Source organism: Eschrichtius robustus, chromosome 17 (genome assembly GCF_028021215.1).
Source record: "Eschrichtius robustus isolate mEscRob2 chromosome 17, mEscRob2.pri, whole genome shotgun sequence".
Classification (NCBI taxonomy): Eukaryota; Metazoa; Chordata; class Mammalia; order Artiodactyla; family Eschrichtiidae; genus Eschrichtius; species Eschrichtius robustus.
Window position 1 is genome coordinate 28,948,529 of NC_090840.1, and position 19,225 is coordinate 28,967,753.

General features: G+C 41.0%; 1 protein-coding gene across 1 annotated transcript in view; it reads left to right on the plus strand.

Annotated features, from left to right (window-relative positions):
• The first annotated feature begins 622 nt into the window (after nucleotides 1–622).
• The window catches only part of E2F5 (E2F transcription factor 5), a 28,965-nt gene continuing 10,362 nt past the window's right edge, over nucleotides 623–19,225 (plus strand). Inside the window, exon 1 of the mRNA XM_068525774.1 lies at nucleotides 623–1,087. Coding sequence (XP_068381875.1) covers nucleotides 854–1,087 — 234 coding nt within the window. The 5' untranslated portion in view covers nucleotides 623–853. The remainder of the gene's footprint in view (nucleotides 1,088–19,225) is intronic.

A 19,225-nucleotide genomic window follows, 5' to 3' on the forward strand; every position in this document is an offset into this window, starting at 1 on the left:
TGGGTGCCTAATATTCTAAATAACACAATATAATTTGGTTCCAGTAAGGTATTAAGAACACTGTTCTAAATGCAGGAGATCTGGAGTCCAGCGGCGAGTCTGAGCAATTAAGGACCTCTCCCTCCACACCCCAGTATCTCTACCTGTGACTCCATGATTGTGTTTTTCCTGTATTTCGAATCCAAAAAGATAATCTATGGAATATAACCCTGCACTTGGTCCGAGTCACTGAAATATTTGCAAATGTTTTTCGAGCTTTCCTAAAGCTCGAAAAGAGCAGACAGCAGAAACAGCCCAATGAAGGTAAGTGAAGGAAGGCTAATCTCGTGTGGCTCCACGGACCCAGCGGCTCAGAAATTGATGGCCACCCGGCAGGGTTTTTTCCTGCCCTGAAGCCCTTTTTTCCTCCCGGCGTTGCTGCGGGAGGTCGCCGCTCCCGGCGGCGGCTCGCCAACAGCAGGGAGGCAAGTGTGAAACCCAGTCACCGACGCTGCCCTCCTCCCCCCTCGCCCCTCCTTCCTACAGAAAAATGCGTTTCCAAGCAACGGCGGGCCGCGGCGTCACTTCCTGCCATTTAAACTCGGGTCCCCACCCCTAGCCGCCCCTTCTTCTCGCTTCCACTCCCCCTCCCCTCGATCGTGGGCTTCCTTCTCGCGTCGCCAGGCTCGGGGAGGGGGCGGAGGCCCGGCGCGCCGAGCGGCCCCCAGGCGGGTGGGCGCCGCGCACCTGTTGTTTTCAGGAGCCCGCGACCCTTCGTCCCGCCCTCGGCGGGCGGAGACGGCAGCGGCCGCCGCGGAGCCGACCCGGCAGGTGGCCGAGCGCGGGGGCTGCACCACCGCGGCGCTGGGACGCGATGGCGGCGGCCGAGCCCGCGGGCTCCGGGCAGCCGGCGCCGCAGGGCCAGGGGCAGGGCCAGCGGCCGCAGCCGCCGCAGTCCCAGGCGCAGCCCCCGCCGCCGCCGCCGCCGCCGCCTCTCGGGGGCGGCGGGGGCGGCAGCAGCAGGCACGAGAAGAGCCTGGGACTGCTCACCACCAAGTTCGTGTCGCTACTTCAGGAGGCCAAGGACGGCGTCCTGGATCTCAAAGCGGTGAGTGCGGGAGGCGGGGAGGGGCGGACTTCCGACCCCGCGGTCCAGGGAGAAGACCACCCCCTTGTCGCGTGGGTTGGGCGGCGCGGCGTGGACGCGCCTCCCGGGGACCGGGAAACCCGCGAGCAGGGGCCACGTGGCCGGCGCGCAGGCCTTGGACGCCGGGATGGGGGAGGGACGCGGGACCAGGATGGCCCGGACCGACCGCGTTAACCAATGGGGCCCGGCGCTGTGCCGGGCTCTCGACAAAGAGCCCAGGAGCTCGGGCGCGCCCGCGTGGCTTCAGGCTCTGGGCGTAGGGACCCGAGGGAGACCGAGTGTCCTTGTTGCTCCGCGTCCACCTGTGGCAGAGGCGCAGGCGGTACCCGGGCGTTTTGCCCCGAGGCACCCTTGGGATTGATTTTGCTGTCGGGAATTGATGGTTTTAATAGGCAATTCTTGCTGAGTCCGTGTTTCGGTTGTTTAAAACGAGCAAGCAAGCAAAACCCGATTTTGCCACCTCTTCTGGATGACACACACACAAAAAGGTGAACTCCTCAGCCCTCCCCGTTAAAACAATGATAGTAATTTAAGAAACCTGTTCCTTGTGCACTTCTTTTCATCATCCTGATGATTAAGAGGGATATTGACTTGTGACTTAATTTGGTATCTGATATAAATTTCTAAAAGCGAGATTTGCCATCACACGAAAAGGGGGTGTTTTATAATTTTCACCCCAAAAGATGGAAGCGCTCAGTAAACTCTTTCCTATTTCACGAGACCGTGTGCTTTTCTTTTACTACAGTTTTGAATTTTCAAACAGCAACATGCATCAAAAGCTGTTCTGTTAAACAAAATGACTTAACCGTTCCAGGCAGGACTTGGAAGGATTCCACAGCGCTGAGGAACAGCGCTGTGATCACACTTGAATTAAAATTCAGCCAGCACAGGCAGTTTAAGTAAGAAGTAAAGCATTAAAAACAAACAAAAATTACTAACGAGTCAGTAATCACTGCAGAAGATTGGTCCCAGCACCTAGGGGAGGGCCACCTTTCCTAGCTTGAGAGTGTGACTGCAATCATCAGGGCTGTGCCTAGAGTAACAGAAGCAGCATCTGAGCAGGAGAGCATCTTCTAGTTCTTCCTGACCTGAACTCACAAAGGCCAACTTGATGGCCTCTGCTAGGGGCCCTCCTCTCAGTGTAGTGCAGGAGGTGAGGTATGTCTTTGAATGCCATCTCCTTTCCCTGGGTGTAGTACGTGTTCAGTATGTGATTGTTGAATTATCTGAATTGTTCTAGTTTATACAAATGAGGCACGATGCACATATTTTGCATTTTCGGAAGTAGTTTCTACTCTCTTCTTTTTGAAGTGTTACTCCTAGAATTTTCCCACACCCTTGGAAATTCTTGTTCTCTTTTTTTCCCCACCAGCTCTTTCCTCCATACCTCCCTCCCTGAAAGTGCTTTATGGCATATATAGTATTTAAATTGTTGTGAACTAAATTGGATTCTGTTTAAAGAATTTCACAGGAAGTCATGAGGTCATCAGTGAAAGCCAGGGATGTTACAAAGCATAGCTTGCAAACTACTATTCAAAATCTAGAAGTTCAGTTGTAGCCTGTGACTTCAGTAAGGAATCAGGAAAGTTTGGGATTTTCCAGATGAAACTGAACTCTGAGGGCTGACTGTGAGGGCTTCTGCAACTTGCCTTGGAATATGGTGGAACTTTGCCCTTGCTTTCCCCTGAATTCTTTGGCTTCTTCCTGCTTCATCTGTGGCCACATTTTGCTGTCCAGAAATCACAGAGGCAATGAGTAGGAAATGGAGTTTAATATGTCATAACAACATTGTTTCATCCATCCTGGAACTTTCTTAAAAGTTCAAGGGTTTCTGCAGTGACATTAGGTCTCATTATATTAACGACTTTTTAGTTGTAGAGAACAGTTTGAGTATCATTCTTTTTCACATATATATGGATATATATATTTCATTTATTTACATATGTTTACTTGTATATATGTGTAAAATCTTATATTATAAAAATCTTACACTGAAATCTTTCCATTGATGTTTCTTATTGTACACCATAGTAAAAGATCATAAAGACTTTTTCTGACATATTGAAGATGAATTAACACTGACAATTATAAAGTTTCTCTAATTTGAAATTATAAAATCACATATTTTTCTTATATTCTTACTTGGGGGTGGTGTATTTCAACATAAGTTATTGGCACTTTTGCATTATACACTTGATATTTTTTAAGAAGCAATTAATGAAACATCATTTTTGTGAATATCATGAATATAAAAAATATCAACCATCACATCCAAATATCTTAGATATCCATAAAATATCCAAACCACTTAGATGCTATTTCTTTTCTAACTTGTAGCATATACTACTGAAGAATAAGAACATAATGCTGTATCTTAGTGATGCACTTCTTCTTAGTAATTTAACTAATTGAGGACATAGCTTAACAAAACAAACAAATTCTAATAAAGCTGTTCTAGTATAATTTAACAGTTAGGAGGGAATGGAAACACCTTGGAGCTGGTTTGAGAAATTTTTATTCAATATCTTTCTCTTATACCACCACGATATAACCTCATTTACAATAGTGGGAGTGGGGTTGTTACTCTCTCTTTATTCTAGTGAGATGACAAGTTATGTCATGGTCCTTTCCAGTTATGTGGTTTGCCAATTTATGCTGTTAGTAGCTGACATTTATTGAGAGCTTAGTATGTGCCAGGCATTTAACATATATTAACTAATTTTATCATCCTAACAGTTGAAATTTGGACTTATCATCCCCATTTCACAGATGAGAAAACTGATAGGTTAAGTAACTTGCCCAATGTCACACAGTAGAAAGTCACAGCTATGACTTGAAACTAAACAATATTTTCTTATTCTCTGTGCTATACCGACTTTCAGTATTCCTAAAAAAAAATTAATTTCTTAAATTTTTCATCTGTGTAAGGGCATGGAATCCTTCTTGTAAAGAAAAATGCATGATTATTTTTATACCTCTACTCATGATAGAAGAGAAGGTATTGAGCTTCTGCATTGAAAATGAGGATATTGATGACAAATTCATATTACTTCACAAATTAAACTAGGGTTCTATTTTTATAGAACTAAAAATTTAAGTAAGTTAAGATAGTCATGACTGTCTATATATGTTGTTTTGAAAAGTCCTATTAATTTATAACTGAGTTTCTGTATTTGCCATTTTGATGCCATCTTCAACTTTTTAAAGTATGCTCAAGATTGCTTATCTCATTTATTATAATTGTTCAAGTTATCAATTGCCTGAACGATACCTGGATTAATATGATAAAATACTTATGGTGTTTCTTATCTCACAGGTCCCTGACTCATACTCATTTATGATTAGCTGATTAATACACACCGTGGAAGAAATAAATAATCTAAGGTCTTAGTTTGTGATGTCACAGAATAAAGCAAGGATTATCCTAAGGAGAGAGATATGGGTAGGAGAGCCAGAACTTTAGTGCATGCTTAAAAATTCTCAGCACAATTTCACTTCTGAGTATATACTCCAAAGAATTGAAAACAGGGTCTTGAACAGATATTTGTATACCTATGTTCATAGCAGCATTATTCACAATAGCTAAAATGTGGACACAACCCAAGGGTCCATCAACAAATGAGTAGATAAGCAAAATGTGGTATATACATATAATGGAAGATTATGCAGCCTGAAAAAGAAGGAATTTTTTTTTAAAAATTATTTATTTATTTATTTATTTTTGGTTGTGTCGGGTCTTCGTTTCTGTGCGAGGGCTTTCTCTAGTTGTGGCAAGCGGGGGCCACTCTTCATGGCGGTGCGTGGGCCTTTTACTGTCGCGGCCTCTCTTGTTGCGGGGCACAGGCTCCAGACGCGCAGGCTCAGTAGTTGTGGCTCACGGGCTTAGCTGCTCCACGGCATGTGGGGTCCTCCCAGACCAGGGCTCGAACCCGTGTCCCCTGCATTGGCAGGCAGATTCTCAACCACTGCGCCACCAAGGAAGCTCCAAGAAGGAATTTCTGATACATAACATAGATGAACCTTGAATACATTAAGCTAGTCACAAAAAGACAATGCTGTATGATTCCACTTTCTGAAGTAACTGGAGTAGTCAAGTTCATAGAGACAGAAGGTAGAGGAGTGGTTGCTGGGGGAGGAGGGAATGGGAAGTTGTTGCTTCTTGGGTGTTTGGGGCTGAATTGCGTTCCCTCAAAATCCATATGTTGAAGTCGTAACCCCCAGTAGTCAGAGTGTGATTGTATTTGGAGATAGGGCCTTCAAAGAGATGATTAAGTTAAAATGAGGCCACTAGGGTAAGCACTAAGCCAATCTGACTGGTGTCCTTGTAAGAAGAGGAAATTTGGACCCACAGACACCAGGGATTCCTTGCACAGAGGGGAGCCCATGTGAGGACACAGCGAGGGAGACCATCTGTAAGCCAAGGAGAGAGGCTTCAGAAGAAATCAAACTCGCCAACACCTTGATCTTGGACTTCAGGCCTCCAAAACTGTGACAGAATAAATTTCTGTTGTTTGAACCACCCAGTCTGTGGTATTTTTATTATGCAGCCCTAGCAAACTAATACTGTGTGTATAGTTTCAGTTTTGCAAGAGTAGAAGAGTTCTGGAGATTGGTTGCACAACAATGTGAAGGTACTTAAAACTACTGAATTGTACACTTAAAAAATGGTTACGATGCCAATTTTATATTATGTGTATTTTACTGCAATTTAAAAAAATAGGTAAAACAATACTGCAGTACCACTACATACCTAATAGAATGGCAAAAATCCAAAACACTAACAACACCAAATGTTGGCAAGAATGTGGAGCAACAGGAACTGTCGTTCACTATTGGTGGGAATGCAAAATGTTACAGAAGTTTCTTAAAAAACTGAACATACTTTTACTGTATGATCCAGCTGTCACACTACTTGGTATTTACCCAAAGGAGTTGAAAACTTATGTTCAGACAAAAACCTGCACATGGATATTTATAGCAGCTTGATTCATAATTGCCAAAACTTGGAAGCAACCAAGATGTCCCTCCGTACGTGAACGAATGAATAAACTATGGTACATCCAGACAATGGAATAGTACTCAGTGCTGAAATAAATGAGTCATTACCATGAAAAGACATGGAGGAACCTTAAATGCATATTACTAAGTGAGAGAAGCCAGTCTGAAAAGGCTACATCCTATATAACTCCTACTATATAGCATTCTGGAAATCACAAAACAATGGAGACAGGAAAAGATCAGGGGTTAGGGGAGTAAGATGAACAAGTGGAACACAGGATTTTTAGGGCAGTGAAACTACTCTGTACAATACTACAATGGTGGATACATGTCATTATACATTTATTAAAACCCACAGAATGTACAACACTAACAGTGAACCCTAATGTAAGCTATGGACTTTGGGTGATTATGATGTGTCAGTGTAGGTTCATCAGTTGTAATGAATGTATCACTTTGGTGAGGGATGTTGATAGTGGGGGAGGCTGTGCATGTGTGGGGGCAGGAGATTTATGGAAAAATCTCTATTTTTTACTCAGTTTTGCTGTGAACCTCAAGCTACTCTAAAAAATAAAATATATTAAAGATGCATATATAAAGCTTCACTGGATACATCTATTCCAGGGTCTAATTATTAAACATCTGTTAAATACAAGATGCACGACCAAATGGCAAAAGAAAATTCTTAGGAGACTAAAGCTCTACAACACTAATAAAAATGATTACTAGTAGCTAATACTAAGTGACTGGCACTATGCCAGATGCTTTACTTGTATTAGCGCATTTAATCCTTGTAACAAAACTATAAGGGACATATTATATCTCCATTTTGCTGATTAGGAAATTGGGGCTTAATGAGGTTATCTGGTTACAGCCAATATCCACGGTAAAGGAGATAAGAGCCCAGATAGTCTGATGTCAGAATTGATGCCATGCTAAGCAAAGTGTACCTACCTCTGAAGTTTTGGTATAATGTGAAGAACAACTTTTCTAGAGAACAAGAAAGTAAAAAAAAAAAAAGCCAGCCATCTCGTTTTCCAGTTCTGGACAGGATAAATGGGATAAATGGACAGTACTAGTGAGTTCTTGGTCTTGATTCTGCCACTTATCAGCAGTGTGTCTTGGGCATGTTCCACATCCTGTATATCTTATCATTAAAGTGGAAGGAAGAAGAAGGGATGAGCCACCATAAGTGGTGGCAGTAGTTGTGAACCGAGAAGCCCCAGGCAGATTTTATTTTTGTGCTAAGCTGTACAGTCTCTCTACCCTCACACTTAAAGAAAGGTTGTGGCCTGAAAGGGATTCCACCAGCTTTCTCAATGTGTAGACCAATGGTCAAATATGTCAGCATCTTCTGGATCTTTAAAAAAAAAAAAAAGATTCTAATGTCAGACCTGGGAAATCAGGCTCTGTAGGGCCAGGGGAGGAGCCTAAGAATCTGCATTTTAAATACATACCCCAGGTGGTTTTGATACCTACTGACATCTGAGAACCATGGAATGAGCTCTACTGCTTCTTCTTTTTCAATCATATTATTCACGAATCAAAAAGAACTGTTCTGGTAGTAGAAGGAATTAATGTCAAACAGTTGACCCTTTAGGAGTTCACTAAGATTGATGAGAGCTACTCTTGGGAAAATGTTGGAGGCTAGGGATGGAAGAAATGCCCCATTTAATTGCTCTGGAATAGTCTCTGCTCCTGTCTGAATGGCAGCATATTACGGCATTCGAATCTTAGATTACTAATTAAGGGACCTAATTTCTAGTGGAAATGAGTAAGCTTTGAGAGTCATTTCTATAATGGAATAAATTAAAATCCACTTTTACAGTAAAATTCTGTTTTACTTACAGGGGAATAGGAAAATTATAAAATTTTTAAATTTTGGATTTAATTTTTAAAAAGAGCAAGATCAGTGCAGCTGTAGCTAATCTTCATCATTTGTGTTCCAGGGGACTGAGCAGTGAATGAGATGATGCTCAAATGATGCGAGGGCCTCCATCACTGGGAAAGAATCTTTCCTTGAATGGAGAGTATGTGTAGGCAGGACTGTAGACATTTTAGGAAGATTGTCACAAGGATAAGAGTAAGGAGTGTCTAGTTGAGACCCTCAGGTAACTGAGAGATTTCATTAGCAGAGTGCCCAAGTATTTTAGTTGAGCTTTGGCTGATTTTATGCATCATTTTCTTTTTATAAATATGTTATTAAAATTTTAAAGGTAACTTAATAGACTAGAAATACACTTTGAATTGCTATCTTACAAAGGGAAAACATAACACAGAAAGCTTAACAAATCCGTAAAAAAGGATGAAAAGGTAAAAGCATTAAAGCGTAATATACAGGAAACATCAAATGAGTAATAATTGAAACCTGCTAGTTTCTCCAGTATGTGAATGTATCCAATTCCTTTTTCTTTTTAGTAAAGTTGTTTAGATGAAAAAAATTCAGGCATCCATTCTGTACAAGAAAAGCACCAAGAAAGAAAAGGACTCAAAAATTTTAAATTGAGGTATCCAGGCAAAGGGGAAGAGAAAGAAATCAGGAGTAAAAGTACTAATTTCCAGAGAATGTCTACCTTAATATCAAGTGCACTCAATGGTATAAACTGATATTTTTATTATCAGTGGTATAAATCACTGATATATAAATATCAGTGATATTTTTAAGAATGAGATCATAATCTAAGGATGAATCATAAAAGTCAGTGTTTAAATAGTGCCTCTCAGTGTGAATCACACATACATTTGTCTGGATGTGTGTATTATGTTATGCCATTTCTTTAGTATGGTAAGTATTGGCATGGTAAATATTTCTTATAAATACATTTCTTTTAGATTTTGCCATTTAAGGCTAACTTTCCCCAATTATTAGTCCATGGGTCTCCCTTTATATCTTAAACTTAATATGTTTGTACAAGGGAGGGTATTTTTTCTGATTTACCTTTTTAAACTTAAAATATATCTGTTGAAATAGCATACAAATAGAAAACTTAGAAAAAATTAATATAGTCCAGAATAAAAATTACCCAGTATGCCACCACCCCAAGAGAGCCACTATTTTCAATTTTCAGTATTTCCCCAATTTGTTACACCTTTTCATAGCTGAGGTCAAACTTTTATTTTCCCAAATTATAAACATAAATTGTGAGGGCCTCAACTTAGATCTATCATATTATCCAGAATTCACCATTCTTTTAGGTTGGTAATATATTAGTTGTTTTTAGGTTTTGTTCTATCTCATTCAATAAATATAAGTTAACCAATGTGTGCCCTAGCCCCTTCCTTTAGTAGCTTACAGCTTATGGTTATGGGGAAAAGTGAGGGAAATGGGAGTTGGACACTTTCACACCGTAAGGGGGTATGGAAGCCCCTGCTGAGCCCTGGAGACCTGTGATGTGGGAGCCATTGACGGCTCCAGGGAGCAGTGAGAGTGGAGCTGGGACTAAGGGACTCAAAAAGTCAGGTGACATTGATATATGTAAAATTTAAGTTCATGTTGCTCCTCTACTTAGAACAACATCCAGTGCCTACAGGACCCCTATCTCTTCTGGGAGTCCTTCCCTTCTTCTAGCACACTCGCCCCTTCCATGGCTCCAGTTCTTCTAATGCTTCACACACCCTCTGCTCTCCACCTTATGGCTGCTGCACAGGCCTTTCCTTCTGCCTGGAGCACATTTACACACACACACACACACACACACACACACACACACTCCCTTATTTGACTGGCCATTTCTCTAAACCCTCTGGTCTCAGTTTAAATGTTTCCTTGTCTTAGATGCTTGGTAGGTAGAATATGACTCCCGAAAGATACCCATGGCCTAATTCCGGGGACCTATAAATCTGTTCAGTTAAGGGGAATTAAGGTTAAAGTTGCTAATCAGCTGACGTTAAGATGGGGAGATTTTTCTGAATTATGAATCCGAGCCCATTGGTAATTATAAGGGTCTTTAAAAGTGGAAGAGGGAAGCAGAAGAGAGAGAGCCAGAGAGATGGCAGTATGGAAGGACTTGGCCCAGCCATTGCTGGAGGAAAGGAGCCACTAGCCAAGGAATGCTGCAGACTCTAGAAGCTGGAGCATCCAGAAGGAACACAGCCTTACCTTGATCCAAGCTCAGTGAGACTTGTTTTGGACTTCTGATTTACCGAACTATAAGATATTAAATTTGTGTTGTTTTAAGTCACTAAATTTGTGGTAATTTTGACAGCAGCCATAGGAAACTGATGCAGGTGCATCTCCTGACTCTTCCCCTTAATCTAAAGTGGCTGAAGTTGATTCCCATTTATTCTGTTTCTCCGTTACCTGTTCTTTTCCTTAATACCCCTCATCACAAGATGGGATTGTTTCTTCATTTATTTATTTGCCTGTGTTCCCTTCTAGACCAAGTGCTCTGTGAGGCGAGGGGCTGTGTCTTGTGTGTTACCAGTACTGATCCAGCCAGTCTGTTGTAAGCTTTCAACAAATAGAATGGATGTGATCAGATTTGAATTAGGTGAAAAGGCATTCCCAGCAAGACAGCAAGTGCCAGAGCCACGAGGCCAGAGAAAGAAATGGTACATTTGCAAAGTTATAAATCAGATGACTGTTGAATTTAGAGAATATGGTTGTAATTTAGGCAAGATTACAGGCTTGAACTAAGGTAGAGCAGTGGAAATATAAAGAAGTGGGGAGATGAGATGTTTCATTGTAGAAGTGACAGAACTTGGATGCTGAGTCTATAGGAAAAGGAATCATGGATGACTGCCAGGTCATGGCGTGGTCAGCTGAGTGGATGGTGGTGGTTTTCACTTAGAAATTATGAAAAGAGGAAAGGAATTTGGAGGAAAGGGAAGTCCAGTTCTGGGCATGTATGAAATGCCTATAGGCCATCCTTGAGTAGATATTTGGCAACCTGTGGGAATTATGAATCTGGAGCCCAAGAAGAAGACCAGGGCTACCAGTTTGATCTGGAAATGATTGGTTTATGAGGTATGTAAGGGAGAAGGTTTAGAGTGGAAAGAGGAATAAGAATGGAACTTGGGCAAACACTCATAGTTCAGGAGCAACAGAGAAAAACGAGACTTGAGAAGAAACAGCCCGAGACTGAGGAGGAAAAACCTATGGGTTGTGGTGACAGCAAGGCCAGGGAACAGTGCTTTAGGAAGGAGAGAACCAGAGTCAAGTGCTGCAGAGGATACAAGACTTTGTAGTGTCCACTGGATTTAGCACCAGAGGTCCAGGAAACATTTTTGGCATTTAGACATTTTTGAATTATTTCTGCTTCTGATAATCTATTCTAAAGAATTACTACATCAAAGGATAATAAAAATGTAAAACCTTTGATGGATGTTGCCTAATTGCTTTACAAAAAGATAGTACTTATACTCCACTAGCAGCATATAATCATGACCAGCCACCTCACCACATCAGAAATAGCATTTTGCAATGGCTAAAAGTATACACCCTGGGTTCACATCCTGACTTTACCATACCATTTCAGTGGCCTTGGGCAAGTTACTGAGCTTCACTTTCCTCTTTTGCAAAAATGGTGACAATAATAGTATCTATCTCATGTGATTATCATTATAGGAATGGCTAAAGTGAGTTTTTACTTTTAAAACACTTAAACAGTGCCCGGCACATTGTAAGTGCTGTTTCCAGGTGTTTGTTAGACAAGTGATGGATAGAATGAATCAATATTGGGTATTCTGATGTTTTCATATTCTACAAATTTGAAAGATGATGAATAATAGTATCTCTGTTTTTTAAGTCAACTTTGTAAAGGTATAATTTCCACCCATTAAATGCTCCCATTTTAAGTGTACAGTTCAGTGAGTATTGACAAATGCTTGTACCTGTAACCACCACCACAACCAGATGTGTAACATTTCCATCGCCCAAAACAGCTAGCTCCCTTTTGCCTTCTCCCAGCCAAACTCCAACCTCCCCACCCCGCCAAGCAACCATTGTTCTGTTTTCTTTTCCATGGATTAAAACGACCTTTGCTAGAGCTTCATGGTAATGCACTCATACAGTATGTGCTCTGGGTTTAGCTTCTTTCACTCAGCATGATGTTTTGGAGATTCACGCCCATTGTTACCTGTACCAATAGTTTATTCCTTTCTGTCCCTGACTGGTATTTCGTTTTGTGGATATAGCACACTTTGCTTATCCATTCACCTGCTGCTCCCAATTTTGGGCTTTTATGAATATTCTGGTACAATTCTCTGTGTAGACGTATATTCTCATTGTTTCAGTTTGCATTTCTTTATTATTCTTTTGCTAACTCATTAAAAGTTTGAAAACTTTTTCAAGAATGTTAACAAATTTTTGGTATGAAATGTATCTTTTGTCCATGTTTTAATTCGTGGTCTTCATGCTTTCTTTTATGTGAGTTTTAATTATTGAGATAGTCAAATCTTTATCTTTTCATTTTTATTTCTTCTATAGATTTGACGTTTAGAAGTTCTTGGTGAAGGAAATTTGTGACATTTTGATGTATATACATATGCGTGTCTGTGTGGGTGTGTGTATGTGTGTTTGAGACAGAGATGCCCCAGTTATTTGGGGGGGGGTTAATCAGTTTTCAGAATAGGCTGCTGGTCACAGTTATGAAGGAAGCTGACATGAAAATTGAGTTTAACTCAGTCATTGGTCACATTCACTGTAATCCCTTTGAGATTTTTGGATTTATTTTAAAATCCACATCTGACTAGTATATTCTTCTTGATAATGACAAGTCCAGGTATTCTGAAACCATTGTTTATCCTTTAGATAATGAGATTTTGTCCATAGCTGAGTTTTCTGATTACCTAAGGGTTTATGTCTATTAATAACATTATTTCTTATAAAAGAACATTTAACCATTTTGGTTTGAAAAATTTCCAAATTGCATTACACATGTCTTTGTGCTTGATTTTACTTTTTTGGTAACTTGGGATAGTCATGATGAATATTATTTTTTGTATCCTTTGGAGGTGATAACCTCAAAGCTTTTCTAAGTATGTTGGATTACTGCCATGTCCAGTGACCTCAGCTTTGTCTGCTTAGTGAGTTTTTTATCCTTTCTATAATTTCTGCCACATCTCTTGATTGCTGCTTAGGTACCTTGCCAGTGTCCCAGATGGTACTTCCAGTTCTCTTGTGGACGTTGAAATTAAATAGCCCCACTGTTAGGAATCATAGAAAAGAAGGAGTAAATAGGATCCAAATGGGGTGAACTATTTGCGTAATAAAACATACCTTTTTGTATCTATTTTTGCTTCTGCAGAAGCCCTTTTTCCTACTTCATTGTGCTTGACTGTGTTCTGAAGTGTTACAGTTAGAGAGTTACACCAGATAAGTAAGTAAATGTGGTCTGTTACGTTCCATGATACACTTTTCAAAGGACAATGTTTTCTTACTATAGGTGACAAATTGGATCTATAATAGTGATAATGGCTAACACGAATGTAATACTCGTGATGTACGAGGCACTCTCCTAAGTGTTTCAAATATACTCATTTAATCTTCACAACAACAATATCTTAACTGTTATCTTACAGGCTAGCCCGTGTTCCTAACTTCTATGCCACTTCTTTGGTTCCTAATTTCTAACCATCAGGATGATAGAAAATGTGCAGATACAAATCCCAGTGGTAGAATAGCAGATGCATGCTTAATTTTGCTCCTGTTTTAGAAACTTAACACATATGAGAATTACAAAGCATGCAGTTGGGGACTTAGGCAAGCAGTCTCTAGAGCTGAGTTTCAGCAGGCTTTTCCTACTTAAATAGATATATTATCAAGTATCTTCTTTTTTCTTTTGAGAGATCTTTGGTGACTTGAGTAAGGCAGTACAAATGAAGTTTGTTTTCAAAAGCTTATGCAGAGTTTATTAAAAAAATTTAAGAATTAGAACAAATTTAAAGCTTATGCACTTAAAAATACCATATAGAGTAGTAGTTAGAGGTAGTGAAAGCACTGCAGATTTTTTTAGGAGAGATTTCTTTGGGGGAGGTTTGCTCATTAAAACACTTGCGTGCTTAGCGCTGCTTCTGGAGGAAGCCCTTTGTAGCCTTAAAGTAAGTTATTTATTTTTTGGGTATTTAATTTCCTTACTGATGTAACATCCTCTACAGATGCATTGAAAGCACACAGCAGCCTCCTCCAGGAACTCTTTCCTTTTTTGCCGCCACCTGCAGTAATCTCTTTTTTCAGTCTCTTATAACACTTTGTCTCTACTTTACAGGACTGTTTCATTTTTTCATCCTCATTCTGCCAGGTGTTAGCCATGGTCCCAAAGACTTAGATATGTTTACAGTTTTTTTGTTACTGGTTATTATTTTTGAATAAATAAATAAGTGGAAATGAAGATCTTTCTGCCTTTTCAGACCATTTTATACACTCTAGATGGAACCACCTGCAGACTAGTGGTACTCGAATTGCTACTCAGGGCATTTGTATAGCTTGGGAACTTATGACTGTCCACCAGTCTTTTAAAATAATAGAAGCCCATTTGAAAATGTTTTGCACAAATTTATTTCATGAATATATAATTAATGCCAGATTCCACCTGATTATTCATTAGCCTTCTGAGTCTGTTTCCTATAAAACAGGGAGAATGATACCTACTTTACAAAGCAGTTGTGAGCATTAAGTTAGATAACATCTGTGAAAGATCCTATTACACAATTACCCAATTACTGGCTTATAAATGGTTCTTCTTAACTGTGGGTTGAAATCAAACATTCTACATCTCAATTATCTTTAACAGTGTTTGAAATTAGCTAGTAATCTTACCATGAGATAAAGCAACATACCATCGAGCACAGTTTTTTTAAAATTCTCATTAAAATATTTCATAGGCAATCTTGGTGTATTACCTGGGGCCCTTCCACCTTATATTCAGGATCCCATCACTTGGGCACATCTGTATGCATGTGTATATAACTGATGTTTTGTAGTGGTTTTTTTTTTTTTTTTGACCGTGCCGTGCAGCATGCAGGATCTTAGTTCCCCGACCAGGGATCAAACCTGTGCCCCCTGCAGTGGAAGCTCAGAGTGTTAACCACTGGACCACCAGGAAAGTCCCTTGTAGTGTTTGTATTGCACAGTTTTGATTTTTGGATGTGGCCCTCCTCGCTGTAATGTTAGTCTCTGTAGCACAGTAGCTAAGACATTGAGTGCACGTGTGTCAACAGTTGTTGTCCTGGAAGAGAGTAAAGTACCTGCTTTACAGATGGAGAACCTGAAAGACAGGATGTTTCCAGAGTTACTGTGTTTATGTCAGCCCTTTTAAATGAAGCATCGGGCTGCATCGGAAGAACATCCTTGAGCAAATGAGCCGCAACTAATCCTAACCCAAATAAAGCTACCGCATAATCTCTCTCCCTCCCAGAATTAACACTGGTCTTAGTGGACTCATTTGTTCAAGTGAAGGGGTGGGGCCAGAAAATTCTTAAAGCCCTTTTTAGCACTTATATGTGATCTCTCTGAGCTCTTAGGTTTTTTTTTTTTTTTTAAAGCCTTATTCTTTTAAATTTTATTTATTTATTTATTTATGGCTGTGTTGGGTCTTCGTTTCTGTGCAAGGGCTTTCTCCAGTTGTGGCAAGTGGGGGCCACTCTTCATCACAGTGCGCGGGCCTCTCACTATCGCGGCCTCTCTTGTTGCGGAGCACAGGCTCCAGACGCACAATGAGCTCTTAGGTTTTATTTGACTTGTCCACCTCTTAAAATCATCACAAGCTTTAATTTTGTTCCACCTGTGGATATCAGTTTGTTCACCATTGGTGACATATTTTTAGAAAAGAATTTAATATTTGGAGGGGAGATCTATGTCTTTCAGAGGGTTATGTTTGTTTTTCCTGAAAAAATGAGCATCTAATAGATGCTTCCCTATGGCTATATAGGTCAGGTCCTAGAATAGTAAATGTAAACTTTTAAAGTAAATTTGATGCGTACTCATGTGCATTCAACAGACACAGTGCCAGCATGGGATGAGGATGCACCCATTTTGTTCTCTGCCTGTCCCTTGACAACACCCCAGCCTTTCTGCAGGGCCTCAGGAAAATGCACAGTGATTCTGATGGCTCTCACTTTAAATTCAGGGCCGCTAACTTGAACAGGACCATAGTGGGGTCCAGCATTCCTTCTACATGACTTATTCTCTGGCTTTCCTAGATGAGGATTTCACACTTCTCCTCTCTCAACCACTAACCACCCCCTCCCCCTTCACTCCTCCACTCCCACCTCCACTGATGAGAAAAAAAAAAGCAACCAGAAGGAAGTGTCTAACTTCTCCCCTTACCTTATCTACTATCGTACCCACAGCTGCACTTGGGCACTCTGATGAGCTTCAGTTATTAATATGCCCTCTTATTATGTAAGGCTGATCCTCAGCTAGTCTGATTCACATCCCCCCTTGCCTAGTTACTGCTGTTTCTTTAGTGGTTGCCCCTTCTCTCTCCTGCATCATGAATTATCCCTCTTCCCCCTTTACTGGCTCATTCCTATCAGCATACTCGCATGTTGAAATTGCTCCATCTTTAAAAGAAAAGAGAAATGAAGGGAAAAAAAAAACTTCCTGGGGAAACCCCACAATTCCCTATAGCTACTGCCCCATTTCTGTTCCTCTTTGCAGCAGAAATCTTCAAAAGAGCTGTCCACTCCAGCTTTCCTTCCACTCTGTCCTGGCATCTCTCCATGAAGGCTTTCTACTCCACCACTCTGTCAAAATGGCGCCGACCAAGGTCACTCGTGATCTTTCCAAAGTCTAATCCATGCATCAGGTCTCAGTGAATCAGGTCTCCCTGCCAGCGATACTTAACATGGTCACTCTTTCTTACACTCTTCCCTTGGCTTCCAAGACCCCACTCTTCCTACTTCTCTTACATCAGTGGCAGGTTGCCCCTCATTTCTCGGATCTTAAACACTGGCGAACCCCGGGGTTGGCCCTTAGACATCTTCTCCTTCTATGCTCACCTCCTAGGTGGATCCAGTAGGTTCTATCCGGTGTCCTAAAATGTCTTCTTTACTGATGGCTTCTGAATTTGTATCTCTAGCTTGGACTTCTCCCCTAACCCACACACTCCCAATGTCCAGTGGCCTTCTTGATCTCTCCCCCCTGGAAGTCAACTTGTCCAAAGCCGAGTTCCTGATTTTCAGTGCCCCAAACCTATTCCTCTTGCAACCTTCCTCATCTCCAGTTGCTCATGTCAAAAACTGGAGAGTTACTCTTGATTCCTTTCTCAGGATCGCCTGCTTGCTGTACCTTCAAAATAGATCCTAATTACCGTATATTAACGCATATATATGGAATCTAGAAAAATGGTACTGATGAACCTAGTGGCAGGGCAGGAACAGAGACACTGACGTAGAGAACCGACTTGTGGACACAGTGGGGGAAGGGGAGGCTGGGACGAATTGAGAGAGTAGCATTGACATATGTACACTATCATGTGTAAAACAGATAGCTAGTGGGAAGCTGCTGTATAGCACAGGGAGATTAGCTCGGTGCTTTGAGACGACCTCGAGGGGTGGGATGGGGAGGGTGGGAGGGAGGCTCAAGAGTGGGGGGATATGTGTCTACATATAGCTGATTCACTTTGTTGTACAGCAGAAACTAACACAACGTTGTAAAGCAATTATAATCCAATAAAGCTGTAAAAAAATAAAAACAGTTTTAAAAAGCTATAAAAAAAAATAGATCCTGAATCTCACCATTTCTCACAACCTCTACAGCTACCCCCTCACCCAAGCCACGGCTATCTCTTGAATGGATTATTGCCATTGCTTTCTCACTGGCTTCTTTTCTTTCACCCAGAGCAGCCCGAGAGAACCTTTTAAAATGTGGAGCCAAATCATTGTGTGCTCAGAGCCTTCCAGTGACTTTCTCTTTTACTGGGGGTAAAAGCTGAAGTCTTTACAGTGGTCTGCAAGACCCCAGCGATCTGGCCCCTTGCTACCTCTTCCATGTTATCATCTTTGTCTCCCTGTCTCTGTGTCTCTCTCTTCCCCCTCCCCTTTCTTCCTCCTCTCGTTACACACCCCCTTCCCATTCTCCCTCTCAATCACTATTCTGGCCACACTGGCCTGCCCGCCTTTCCTTGAAGGACCTAAGCATCTCCCACTTCAGAGCCTTTGCACTTACTGCCAGATATTCCCAGGGGTCACTTCATTCAGTTCAAATGTCACCTTATCAGGGAGCTCTTCTCTGAAAATCCTATTAAATATAGCACCTTCCTACATGCATTCCTCCTAACATAATTATTTGTACATTATTAACTCCTCTCCCTCTTTTGAGGTCAGGGACTTCGTTCTGTCACCACTGTATCCTTAAGGCCCAGACGAGCCTGGCACCCCGTGGGTGCTGAATGGATGAATGAAGGTGGTGGTGATTCATTGTATGATTTTATTAAGTACAAAGGTCTTGGATTGCTTAATAAAACTTTAAGAATTCACACGCAACTTTTAAAAACACTACATAAAATATGATAGGTTTGTATACATGCAAACTCTAACTTACCCACAATCTTGTTTCAACCTGTATTTGATGATGAGGCAGTTACTTACCAATATTTAAATTATGCAGCAGACACTGTGCTAAGATGATCCAGTTTAATCCCCACAATTCAGCATGTGTTGTCATCCCATTTTCCAAAAAGGAAGTGAGGTTTAATGAGTTTGAAGCCAACTGAAGACAGGAAGTGGCAGGGCTGAGGTTGGATCGTGGTGTGCCTAGCTCCAGAACCTGACTTCAGAAGGATTATGCAGCTGCTAAAATAAAAGCTTCCTGGAGATCCTTTTTAATGTTGGTCATGTATATGTTTATATATTTAAATAGGAAGATATTTAAGAAATAATGCTTAGTTTTGGAAATAAAGTATTTAATTTTATAATTGTTAAGCAATAATAAATTATAAATGAGATACTTTTTTACAAATTTTGAGCTAAAAGTGAGATCTCATGGCTCTTTGCCCAGTGACCTGGAATAGCTCTGCGATCTGGTTCATACAAACATATTTTAATACCCTACCTGGTGAGCTATTGCTGTGGTTGTGACGGCTTTTGTGTGTGAGTCCGTAGCTACGGATAACACAGAGCTGGCTTGGAGTGCTGCGGGCTACTTCTCAAGAGGGAAGT